At 32.0% G+C, this 12548-nt stretch overlaps 1 protein-coding gene and 1 long non-coding RNA gene across 6 annotated transcripts in view; one reads left to right on the top strand and one right to left on the bottom strand.

Moving 5' to 3' along the window:
- Nucleotides 1-1949, bottom strand: part of LOC115245820 (proto-oncogene tyrosine-protein kinase ROS-like) — a 35875-nt gene extending 33926 nt beyond the window's left edge. For 3 of the 5 annotated variants that reach the window (XM_029824303.1, XM_029824304.1, XM_029824305.1), the window contains exon 1: nt 1797-1917. In XM_029824303.1, the coding sequence (XP_029680163.1) occupies nt 1797-1802 (6 nt within the window). In that variant the 5' untranslated portion in view covers nt 1803-1917. Of the gene's footprint in view, nt 1-1796 lie in introns of all 5 variants that reach the window. The other 2 variants (XM_029824302.1, XM_029824306.1) reach the window with 1 other exon arrangement.
- A 1439-nt stretch (nt 1950-3388) lies between these two features.
- LOC115245837 lies at nt 3389-8569 on the top strand. Its single transcript, XR_003885604.1, has 3 exons — nt 3389-4642; nt 5632-5799; nt 6941-8569. It is a non-coding gene; the product is annotated as an uncharacterized LOC115245837 (long non-coding RNA).
- The last annotated feature ends 3979 nt before the right edge of the window (nt 8570-12548 follow it).

Here is a 12548-nt window from a genome sequence, read left to right as displayed (position 1 = left end):
GTCGTGTAGTTAAGTTAATTAATGAATGGTACAGTCGGGCTGGAGAGTGGACTTAAATTGATACGTCCTTCGCTGCACAGACTCGCGCACAGCCATTTTCGTGCTGCCACCGCTCAGCTCGCAGCTGAGGATGCTTAACATGGTACCAAAGTAAATATTTTAGTTTTTAATCCGAATATTTTTGACAAATTACTTTACAGTTAAGTATTGATACCGAAAAATTTTATTAACTAAAATAAAATAGTTGTAAATAATAATTTTGAAATATTCTGTGTACTTTTCATAATTGCATATTATTCATACACTAATTTGTTGCAAAATTTATTAATTTATTGTTACAACAAGAAATTTATTTTATTGTTTGATAAAAATGTCGGGTGATATCGATAGCTATAATATAATAGCTGATGGATTGAAACAGAATGAATAAAAGTGCGTCAAAATTCTATCAAGTATTAGAAGTACGCGAATTTCTTGCGCTTTCGATAAATTGTCAATTCGAATTGAAAAATTACTCACGGATGCGATGCACAAGGATGCGCATACGTGCATTGCATTGCGAGGAATGCTAATGGATCGCCATGGTGCGATAAATTGACGCACCGACATGAATTTCGAAGATCGCGTATGGCGCAAATTGTGTGCGTCGCGTGCTTTAAATATTTCTCATTAATTAGCGCGAGATAATTGACATTCAATATACGAGTCAATTAAACGGCGAAGGAAAGCATCGAGTAAATGTGCAAAGTGCTATTACATACTGAGAAGATATATAAAAAGTTGAGAAATTGCAATGAAAAGTAATGATTTTTGATGTACAAAATCTTGATTAAAAGAAAAAATTAATTCTAAATTTCTTAAGAAATGTATAGTCTAAAAAAGATAACGGTAATTTTTAATCATTTTGCATATAATATATTTTGATAATTAATGAGATTTAAATTTTGTATAGATCTCTCTTTTTTAAATTAACAGCAAATTATATACTAATAGTAATTTTAAATAAAAATAAAAATAAATTAAATTAATACATCTTAGCACAAGTAATTTAATTAGTTGTACACTTATTATCTGTTGTATTTAACATTATACTTGTCCGAATTAACATAATCGTATGTTTGAGTAACGTAACATACTCTTTTATAACAGGATAGTACGGTTAAAGGTAGCCATAAATAATGTCGATAAGCGAAAGTAACGAAAGATTTGATAAAGACCAAAAATGTTATGATCAACTTGTAATCGCGTAACATTGCGATTTATTGGTACGGGCTATCTATTAATAACGCGATTTCGATGTATACTATATATATAACGTATACTACTACTATGTATACTATGTATACTACAGACTAAAGTGCAAATAAATAAACTGTTATCTCATTAGCCAAATTGCCATCTGTTATTCGTCGATGGTTCTCATTACAGCCGCGTGAAAATATACGCACTTGCCCCATTTTCTATCTTGTGATACTCTTGTGGATACTCTGCGATTGCTTGAAATACGCAAACCGCGATTTAATGCGATATTTTTTCTTCATGTTTTACATAGCAGAGAGTAAATTAAAAGATCAAAAATTAAACAATTTTACTTAAGTTAATTTTGTATTTTTCTGTATAATGTTTTTCTGCTAATTTTGTATATGTTTACAGATGTGAGAAGAGAAGAAATTGATTTCCCAAACTTAGAGATTTCCTTATTGACATCATATCCCTTGGTTGTACATTACGGTTCAATTATACAAGTAAACTGCAATAATATCTAGCTTCTTTATCACACAAAAAAGATCTCTTACCTGCATAAGATCCAGATCCGGGCACTTGGAAGCGCATTCCTCCTGGAGGCTGGTCGGAACGACACGATCCTCCAGATCCTCTGGCAGGAGCGCGATGGCCACCCCCGCCAGTACCAACACCTTCACCAAAACCCATAGTCCCGTTCCTAACATAATAATCCCCTCCCCCCCCCCCCCCCCACGGTAAATCCTTCGAGCGCTCAATCAGCTTCCGCGCGATTCTCAGTCGCCGGTTCAGCTATCGATAATCATCGCGCCTTCTCGATCTTCTGGATGATCCAGACTGTGCTAACCGATTAGCGTTCGATGCTTCCTCATGTCTCTCGGTAGATTTTCCGAAACGTATCGCGACCTGAGTCACTGTCTTCGTTATCGTTGTCGCTCGAAAAGTCTCGTGCGCATCAGCAAATGCGACGAAGTCGCAACTAAATTGATAACTTCCGTTAAATATCCGGAGAAAACCTGGAGTTCGACGTCCCGGGAAAATTCCGAGGAATTGCGTTGCGTAGTTATTAGAAATCGACGTTGCTGTTAAATCATTTAAATAGCAATGGAATTTAGTGCGAAATTATTCGCTCCACATGGATATCGTTATCGATCTTTTTTGTTACCGAGGAAGTCGCTTTCCATAAGGAGGAGCTTAAGTCATGAACCTCTTAAGTTTTATCTTCCAATATTATTTTCAAACATCTTTTCCTCATCGATTGCGATATTTTTCACGATTATAAATTATAAAACTGCTGATAATTAGATGATCACTATGTTTTTCTCGACGAAAACTAATGACGATGAGAAGTGACGCATATGCATCCGGTTTCATCGAAGGAGACTTAATAATTTATATGATCAATCTTCCTTCGCGTGTAGTTTCTTTCAATATTCAATCATCAATAAAATCATCGAGTGATAAGAAACGAGCAACGATTGTCGCTTCAGTCAACTGCGACTATCTTGTTTTTGCACAAAGTTTATCAACTTAAACTGCGATTTTAGCAAAATATCACGCAACTGCATACAGATTCAGTTTCAAAGTTACAATTATCCCGAATGCACAAAATCATTCATTTTCTGTCACTTTTGTCGTGATTCAAGTGTAAAGAATCATTGAGTCCGGACACATTATGTTTGTCCATTTTTTTTTTTCACTAAAATTTGCAATTGTCACGATTGTTTCGTAGATTCTTATTACACGTGTATTTCAGATTTTACTATTCATGCTTGTTGTTCTTGACTGTCTGTGACACTCCGTCGCGAGAGTCGAGCGATACGCAACGCGATCGCACTGTTGATGGCTGGCGAGCATAAGAGCAACTGACTCCGAACGGCCACTCTAGAGTTAACCATCCCCCACCACGAGCCATGAGCACCCTTATCTGCTGCACTCCGCTTGTGGCTAATTCTCCTTGACGAAGATACTCGGCGCTCGCTTTGTGTGGGTGCGAACGCAAGGGAGGTACATGATCCAGAGGTCCGTTCTTACGATACCGACTATTGACTCTGCCTGGTCAATTGGCAGATTGACCTGTTCTTACTATCCTCGTAAACTTTCATTCATCTATTCGCACGTGCCCCCCACGGTAAATCCTTCGAGCGCTCAATCAGCTTCCGCGCGATTCTCAGTCGCCGGTTCAGCTATCGATAATCATCGCGCCTTCTCGATCTTCTGGATGATCCAGACTGTGCTAACCGATTAGCGTTCGATGCTTCCTCATGTCTCTCGGTAGATTTTCCGAAACGTATCGCGACCTGAGTCACTGTCTTCGTTATCGTTGTCGCTCGAAAAGTCTCGTGCGCATCAGCAAATGCGACGAAGTCGCAACTAAATTGATAACTTCCGTTAAATATCCGGAGAAAACCTGGAGTTCGACGTCCCGGGAAAATTCCGAGGAATTGCGTTGCGTAGTTATTAGAAATCGACGTTGCTGTTAAATCATTTAAATAGCAATGGAATTTAGTGCGAAATTATTCGCTCCACATGGATATCGTTATCGATCTTTTTTGTTACCGAGGAAGTCGCTTTCCATAAGGAGGAGCTTAAGTCATGAACCTCTTAAGTTTTATCTTCCAATATTATTTTCAAACATCTTTTCCTCATCGATTGCGATATTTTTCACGATTATAAATTATAAAACTGCTGATAATTAGATGATCACTATGTTTTTCTCGACGAAAACTAATGACGATGAGAAGTGACGCATATGCATCCGGTTTCATCGAAGGAGACTTAATAATTTATATGATCAATCTTCCTTCGCGTGTAGTTTCTTTCAATATTCAATCATCAATAAAATCATCGAGTGATAAGAAACGAGCAACGATTGTCGCTTCAGTCAACTGCGACTATCTTGTTTTTGCACAAAGTTTATCAACTTAAACTGCGATTTTAGCAAAATATCACGCAACTGCATACAGATTCAGTTTCAAAGTTACAATTATCCCGAATGCACAAAATCATTCATTTTCTGTCACTTTTGTCGTGATTCAAGTGTAAAGAATCATTGAGTCCGGACACATTCTGTTTGTCCATTTTTTTTTTCACTAAAATTTGCAATTGTCACGATTGTTTCGTAGATTCTTATTACACGTGTATTTCAGATTTTACTATTCATGCTTGTTGTTCTTGACTGTCTGTGACACTCCGTCGCGAGAGTCGAGCGATACGCAACGCGATCGCACTGTTGATGGCTGGCGAGCATAAGAGCAACTGACTCCGAACGGCCACTCTAGAGTTAACCATCCCCCACCACGAGCCATGAGCACCCTTATCTGCTGCACTCCGCTTGTGGCTAATTCTCCTTGACGAAGATACTCGGCGCTCGCTTTGTGTGGGTGCGAACGCAAGGGAGGTACATGATCCAGAGGTCCGTTCTTACGATACCGACTATTGACTCTGCCTGGTCAATTGGCAGATTGACCTGTTCTTACTATCCTCGTAAACTTTCATTCATCTATTCGCACGTGCCATTAGCTAACGGTCGATAGTTATCTTCGAAAAAGTGTAACGAACATCTGGATCAATTTGTGTGGAAAGAAATTGCAAAAGAATATATTTTAATGATTGTTTCCATTGAGAAATTTCATTCAGTTATATCTTATGTAACGTATTATAATTTTATTTATAAGAAACAATTTTAAACAATTTTTATAGAGATATTCGTATAGCCTAAAAGTTACATTCTAAAAAGTATGTACTTTTTATTTATATTCCTTATATATTTTTTTTATGATAAAATCTCTTTCTAATAAAATATAATATTTTTTAAATATTAAAATCTTTTTTAAAATTTATTATAAATATCAAAGAATATATTTCTTTTTTTAAATGACTATAATATAAAGTAGATCGTCTTGAGAAAAAGCTTGCTATAACGTTAACATTTTGAGATAAATATGCATTTAATGCCACATATATCTTATTCGTAAGTCGAATTAACCAACTTTTATTTTTTATGTGGTTTATGTCATGGATGATACAAAGTAAATTTGAACATGAGCTTTCTTTGAAGAAGAAAGCATGATACTTTGCGCATACTTTGGCATTTAGGAATTGTTAATGATATTTTTTCAATCATTTCAAAAGAAATTCAAAGATAAATTAAAGCTGTACTCTTTAAAGGAAACTATAAAGATACTATATTGTATCTTTTAACTTGCAATAAGCTCTTAATTTATCATATTTATCGCGAATGCTAAAAAAAAGAGAAATAATGATCGATTAACATTGTAGAGTTTTTAGGATCAGTCTTTTATTTTTGCGAATCCTTCTATCAACTGTTATTCTCGTGAACACGTTTGTTAGCCGTGAGCCCATCAAAATGATGACTCATTTCGACAGATTAAATCTGCGGACAACAAGAGTCAGTCTGTATTTGTGGTGCCATTGTTAACTGCACGACGCTTCTTTCTTCGCGATGACCTGAAGTCTTTTCTTGGCCAAGAACGCATATCTAATCGATAGATTCGATCTTCTCTCCTTCACGAAAGTACCGTAGTGGTAGAAAGTGTGAGTAAACAAAAATTACATATATAATTTTGAAATATTTAATATCTTCCTTGCACGCACATAGTATGTTTAAAATATCTCTCTTTCTCTCAGTGTTTTTTAAATAAATACCGTCATATTTTTCGTAATATTAAATGCTAAATGTAATATGTGTATGCGTGAAATACATATGTATATGTTTGAAAGACATAGATATGATAAGATAAGACACAATAATTTTCAAATCTAGAATCTGCGGCTAACTGCCATAATAAGGGAAACTATGCGATACGAATGCACGTTAGTCATGTGAAACTCCAGCTTAGATCTGTATTAACGTCCTAATGTCTTAACGTGTTAATGTCTCAGTCGCTGCTTGACTTCGCAGCAGACGAACAAATGCGAATTCTTTGTCTAGGTACGTCATATGTCTTCTGAATAAAAATACAAATTCGTGGATAAATAATTTTACTATTGTATTGATTCACATATATAAATATACTAGAGATTAAATTTTCCTTAAAAAATGTCAGGATTTTTATGTAACAATTAGTTAATTTTCTCATTATAAATCAAGGATGTAAAATGTAATTATGTATGTAACGCATAGACTTGTAACCAATGCATCTTTTGCTGGTGCAGCAAATATATATTTTGTACTGCGTATATATTTTATACTGTCGTAATAAATTGTGTTAGTTATTAAAGCAAACATAATTTTTAAAAATACTAATCTTATTTATTAAAGAAATTTTGTTAAATCTGCAAATTCTATCTACAATAACAAATTGATTCTCGCTATCAGAGCAGTAATAATTTTGTTTTATACAAATGCATTAGTAAAATATATTTACAAAGAGTAGATTATAATTTACTTTAGCATAAAATATTAAATTTGTTTTAATGCGTAAAAAAATATGCATACAAATAAACTCAGCACGATATTGTGGCTTTTTAGTTACAAATTAGATTCTACTATAATAACAAATAATTATAGCAAAATTTCGATGCTTTCACATCGAAATACGCTGAAAGAAAGAGAAGTTTTTTCTTTAAAAACCGACGAAACCTTGGAAAGATAATGACGTTAGTTTTTTCGCGTAGCACGCGCGCGTAGGTTTGAGCCAACTAGAACGGATTAAGGATGTAACGTTTGTTGTAGGCGCATAGATCATGATGATGAGCCATAACGAGTGCGTGTCGAGCGAACCAGCAGGGAGATCGTGCATGGGGTATAGTACGCCTGACAGGAGCGTGATCCAAATGCGCGCGCTCGCGCGAGAGGCTGAGTGAGTTGGAGGTCGGAGGTGTATATTGGCCATTTCCGCAGGAAGCCCTAGGTAACCGTTGAGGTTCTAACTGAACGTGCCACGGATCTATGCTATCGTTTCATAACATGCCAGTGCTCTGGATTCGCGCCGGTGTTGCGCGTAGAACGTTCCCGAAACGCTCGATCTCCGCTCTCGATCTACCTCGCGTTCCTGCAAATCGCGGTGGAAAGAACGAAATTAATCCTTCCTGGTTGACGTTGCAGTCATTGGATTATTCAAATCTAGATGTACGCATCAAATTTCTCTCATATTTTAATAGCGTGCAAAAATCAAAAACTTTTGTTACGTTAAAATAGATATGTGAAAAATATCTTACCATCTATCTATCTTAATATCATTACACGTTGAAAAAAATTCAGTATTGTATTTAAAAGTTTATTTCTTTTTATTAACATTTAAAGCTTGTAATAATCGATTCTGAAACTCAATATTAATTAATATTCTATTGAAATAAAGTTTACTGAGTATTTCAATTTCAAAATATGATTTTCACGCATAATGTTTGATTGGTTGTAACTCAACATTTTTTGGAATAGTTTATATGATATTAATTTAACTTTTATATTATAATCTATTTAAATGTTTAGGAAATTGTATTATGACATGCTTATTCAGAAAAGATAATTTAAAAAAAAAAAGTAACAATAAAAATGTATAACTTTTTATTTTTACTTCTTAAAATGTAATTTTGCAAACAAGAAAATTAATAACAAGCGTCTTATTTTATAAATGTGTTCTTAAGAGAAACAGATGTAAAAATTTCTATATAATATTTTCTTTTCAATATATGATAAAGGATACAAGATAAGAAAGCCTTTCAACAAAAGACTAACTCGATAAAATCAAATTTTGTTGACTACTGAATGAAAATAGTGTCGTATGTCAAATATATGCAGCACATTACAATTTACATGATATTTATGCTTGGAATCAAAAATATTTTTTAGGGGTTTAGCTTGACATAAAATGTGACAAAGTTAATAGTATGCTAATTGCGATGACTATGTAACTGGCGTCTAATTCGTAAATGATGGTAGTTCGTCGACATTTGTTTTGCATACAAGGCAATTGTGAAATGAATAGAACGGCTTTCAGACGTGAGTTGTCTAGAGTCTAGACGGCACTCTAGTCCAGATCTACCCTGCTTTACTCTTGATACACCAACAATTCGGGTCTATTAGGCCCAATAAAGGGTATCAAAGAGGAGGAATCCGCCCCAAGTCAATGATAAATGTGGTGTTTGTTGGACCGTTCGTGCACAAATATACACGAATGCACATGTGGGGTGCGGGTGGATACCTAATTTAGATTGAATATAAGCATCAGGGCTGTTTTGTTATGATAGATGTACGTTTATACAATATTTAAAGGTCTCAAAAAATTGTTATCTTACATAAACATAATTTTTAATTTATAAAAATTAAGATATTAGTAGTTATCCTGTCAAATTTAATATATAATGCGCTTTTTTGTATATTATTTGGAATATAAATAAAACATGACAAAAGATCTTCATTTTTCAAAAAATATTTAAGATGCAGTTCTTTATATAAGTAAAACTATTATAACATTCATGTTTATGTTAAAAATTGTTATAATATATATTATATTATACATAACTCGGGAAAAAAGTTCATATATGATATATGTATATGTGATGTGACATGATATAACATTAAAATTGTACAGTGTAGACGGGCGAAAGTAGTCGGATAAGAAAGGCATCATACATTTTTCACTCCATTTAGAATTTACCTAAAAAGTTCTTCGTTAAATAATTACACGAAACACCAGTAGAATCCGCCACAAATCAATGTAGCGACTTCAATGGTATAGCTAGAGAGAAGCCTGAGAGGAGCGCCGCCGTTTTTCATAAGATGCTTAGCTGGTACAGTAGCATCAACTGGATTCATTATAGAGCCGGCAGAATTACATGGCCAGGTTTACTTTTCGGTTCCATGCACTGATATACATATAGAGATCAGTGATTCCACGGTAAAACGGCTGGTTGGTGCGTGTCCGTGCTAAATCCATAATTGTAAATCAAAAATGTGGAGAACTATTATAGATTTATTAATGTTTTATTAGCTGCGCTGATAAAACATTAATAAATCTGATGTTTTGTCATTCTAGTATAAACTACGGACAGCGATAATAAATTATTATTAAAGTATTTTTATGCATATGTATATACGCATGTGAAATGAAATAAATTTTCTTTAACCAATTTTCTTAATAATTCTTTTTTTAATTTTTAATTATAACGTGTGTATAGAAGATATTTACAGTAAATTGCTTTCACTTTTTTTTTATTCTTGAAACAAAATTATTAAGCATTTTAAGTAATATCAAATTATACTTTTAATTTATATATATATAACTTTTTATAATTAATTAATTTATTATTAATGATTTTATTTAATTTTTTTAATTTTTAAATTCAGTTGAATACACTAGTGCGCACTGATGCACATTAAAAGCGATTATATATAAATTTATATAAACATATGTAATTAAAACAATAAGATAATTAATACTAGACCTTTGAAAATAAACACGCATGACAATAAATACGCTCCGCTTTTTTCGCTCGAACAAGATTTTTCGCCTTCATTTATCCGTTAATTTGTACTTGTATTAATATACATTTCGCTTTGGAGCGAAAATAATGAAGTGCATTTATTGAATATATAAAAACTTTTATAAAATTTTTATATTTCTTATATTTTTGAACGTAATTTGACTTGATTAATAAGATTTTTGCAAATAAAATGATATAAAAAACGCGATATTATACGGATAAATTTTAATTAGATACAAATTTAAAAATTAGATAAGAAATTTTTTTTCTTATCTAAGTAAAAATTATCCGAATTATATCGTTTTGGATATTCTTTTAATCATAAAATCTCATTAATACATTAAAATTATTTTCAAGAAATTACTTTCTAAAATAAAACATAAATGTTTCTAGTTTTTATTACATAAGTTTTTATTACATAAGATTTTTGAATATTATAGATAAATTATTATAGATAAGTAAAGGTCTCCGATGTCATTGAAAGCGAGAGCGAGAACGAGTAAAGAGCAAGTCAGATGACGTATTATCAGAATTTCGAAGTCTCTTATATGCGAGGGGTTTGTTCCTTTATATAGGTATAGTATTTCACGAGTATATATAATGTGTCATATTATCATAGAAAATAAAACTTTTATATTTTGCATTTTATCTATTTGAAAATAATTTTAATGGATTAATGATTTTTTCGCGATTAAAATGATACCAAACACGATACAAACCGGATAATTTTTAGTTAAATATGTGCTTAAAATTTTTATTATTTTAGCTAAAAATTATCTGATTTATTTTGCATTTTAGTCGCAAAAATCTCATTAAACCCATTAAAATTATTCTCAAATTGATAAAAAGCAAATAAAAATATATCTAAGTAAGAATCGAAATGACAATCGAAATCTAAATTATAAATTATCGTTTTTTTTGCAATCTTTATGAACAATAATTTTTCTATCGATACTTAGAATAAAGATTTTTTGTCCTATGCTCTATTTCTCTTGTATGACTTTTCGATTATTTCAATTTTAAATATAATTTGGATTGAGAACGCGTAATTATACAATCGAATCATAGGATCAAATAATTAGCATTACGAAGGGCTTCATGATATATCGTTGACAATAGTTTAATAAAGAATTAATTTACAATTTAAAGTACTTTCATACGTAAATGTTCCGCGTATACATATGATATAATACATAAAATATTACGGCAATGAATTATTAATAACGTAGTATTCGGCGTATTGTGCTTTATTGTTTACATATTACGGCCTTGTTATCATTCGCACGGTGAAACTTGAACAGTAATGTAATAGTGCGAGACGCTCCGTCAACTTTCTTTCTAAACGCGATCGCGACAAATGTATAGGGAAATAATTTAACATAATTATTAATTAATTATCTTTTATATATCTTAAATAATACTGTAATTATATGGCAACGATAATCATAAAGAGCGTATTTGGCGTGATGTATATACATTTAATTAAGAATTATAGTGACAGAAATCAAAATTATAAATTATTGTTTTGTTGCATATAAAATATAATATTTTTGTGTATATATATATATATATGTCATAGTACGTAAAATATTTCGGCAACAAAATATCAACAACCATGTGTTGGCCTTGGCGGTGCGGCGTAAACATGGACGCGCTATCATTTGCGTACTTCGATCATGTTATCATTCGCGCGACGACACTCGAGTGACTCGAGCAGGAAAATAGTTTTGCGAAACGCTCCATCAAATTCCTTCTCTAAACGCGATCGCGCCAACTATCGAGGAATAATTTGATTGATATGATTAATATGATTAATAATTACTTATCTTTTACATACATTAGATAAATTTCGCGTAATGTATTTATTTAATTTTAATTAAATTTTATTTTATTTATTCAAGTACGAAACGTAGTGATAGAAATCCAAAATAATAAATTATCGTTTTGTTCCTGTCTCTCTTTATAAGCAATAATTATTTCTTTAATAATATGTAATTAAATATAATTTAAATTTAAATTAAATTTGAATTAAATATTATAAAGTTAAATATATTTCTTCCGATACTTTCTTTGTCGTTTGACTCTTTGACGGTCTAAATACGCTTCACATTGGGAACGCGCAATTAAATCGTAAGATCGAGTAATATATATATATATATATATATCTTATAGAACATGAAATATTTCAGCAACGTATTATCAATAACAAGGTGTTCGGCCTTTGCGGCGTAAACATTAGCGCTCTATTGTTTATGTCTTATGTCTTGTTATTATTCGCGCGGCGATACTTGAATAGTACTATAATAATGGAAGACGCTACGTCACAAATTCCTTTCCTACAATACTTCATCATTCACGCGACGACATTCTAACAGAAAAGTAGTGATGCAAGACGCTTCGTCAAATTCCTTTTCCAAATTCAATCGCGCCAACTTTAGGGGAATAATTTAATTAATATGATTAATATAATTAATTATCTTTTACATACATTGGATTATACGTTAATTATATCGTGACAATAGCGTGTATTTCGCGTAATGTATTTATTTAATTTTAATTAGATTTTATTTAATTTATCCAAATACGAAACGTGTAGTTACAGAAATCCAAAATAATAAATTATCGTTTTGTTGCTATCTCTCTTTATAGCAATAAATATTTCTTTAATAATATTTATTTAAATATAATTTAAATCTAAATTAAATTTGAATTAAATATTATAAAGTTAAATATATTTTTTCTGGGACTTTCTATCTAAATATGATTCACATTGGGAACGCGCAATTAAATAATCGAATCGCAGGATCGAGTAATTAACATAACGATAAGCTCTGTGATATATTAATCGTTCATTAAAT

Source organism: Formica exsecta, unplaced genomic scaffold (assembly GCF_003651465.1).
Source record: "Formica exsecta isolate Colony F162 unplaced genomic scaffold, ASM365146v1 scaffold1327, whole genome shotgun sequence".
Classification (NCBI taxonomy): domain Eukaryota; kingdom Metazoa; phylum Arthropoda; class Insecta; order Hymenoptera; family Formicidae; genus Formica; species Formica exsecta.
This window is presented reverse-complemented; position numbering and strand designations above follow the sequence as displayed.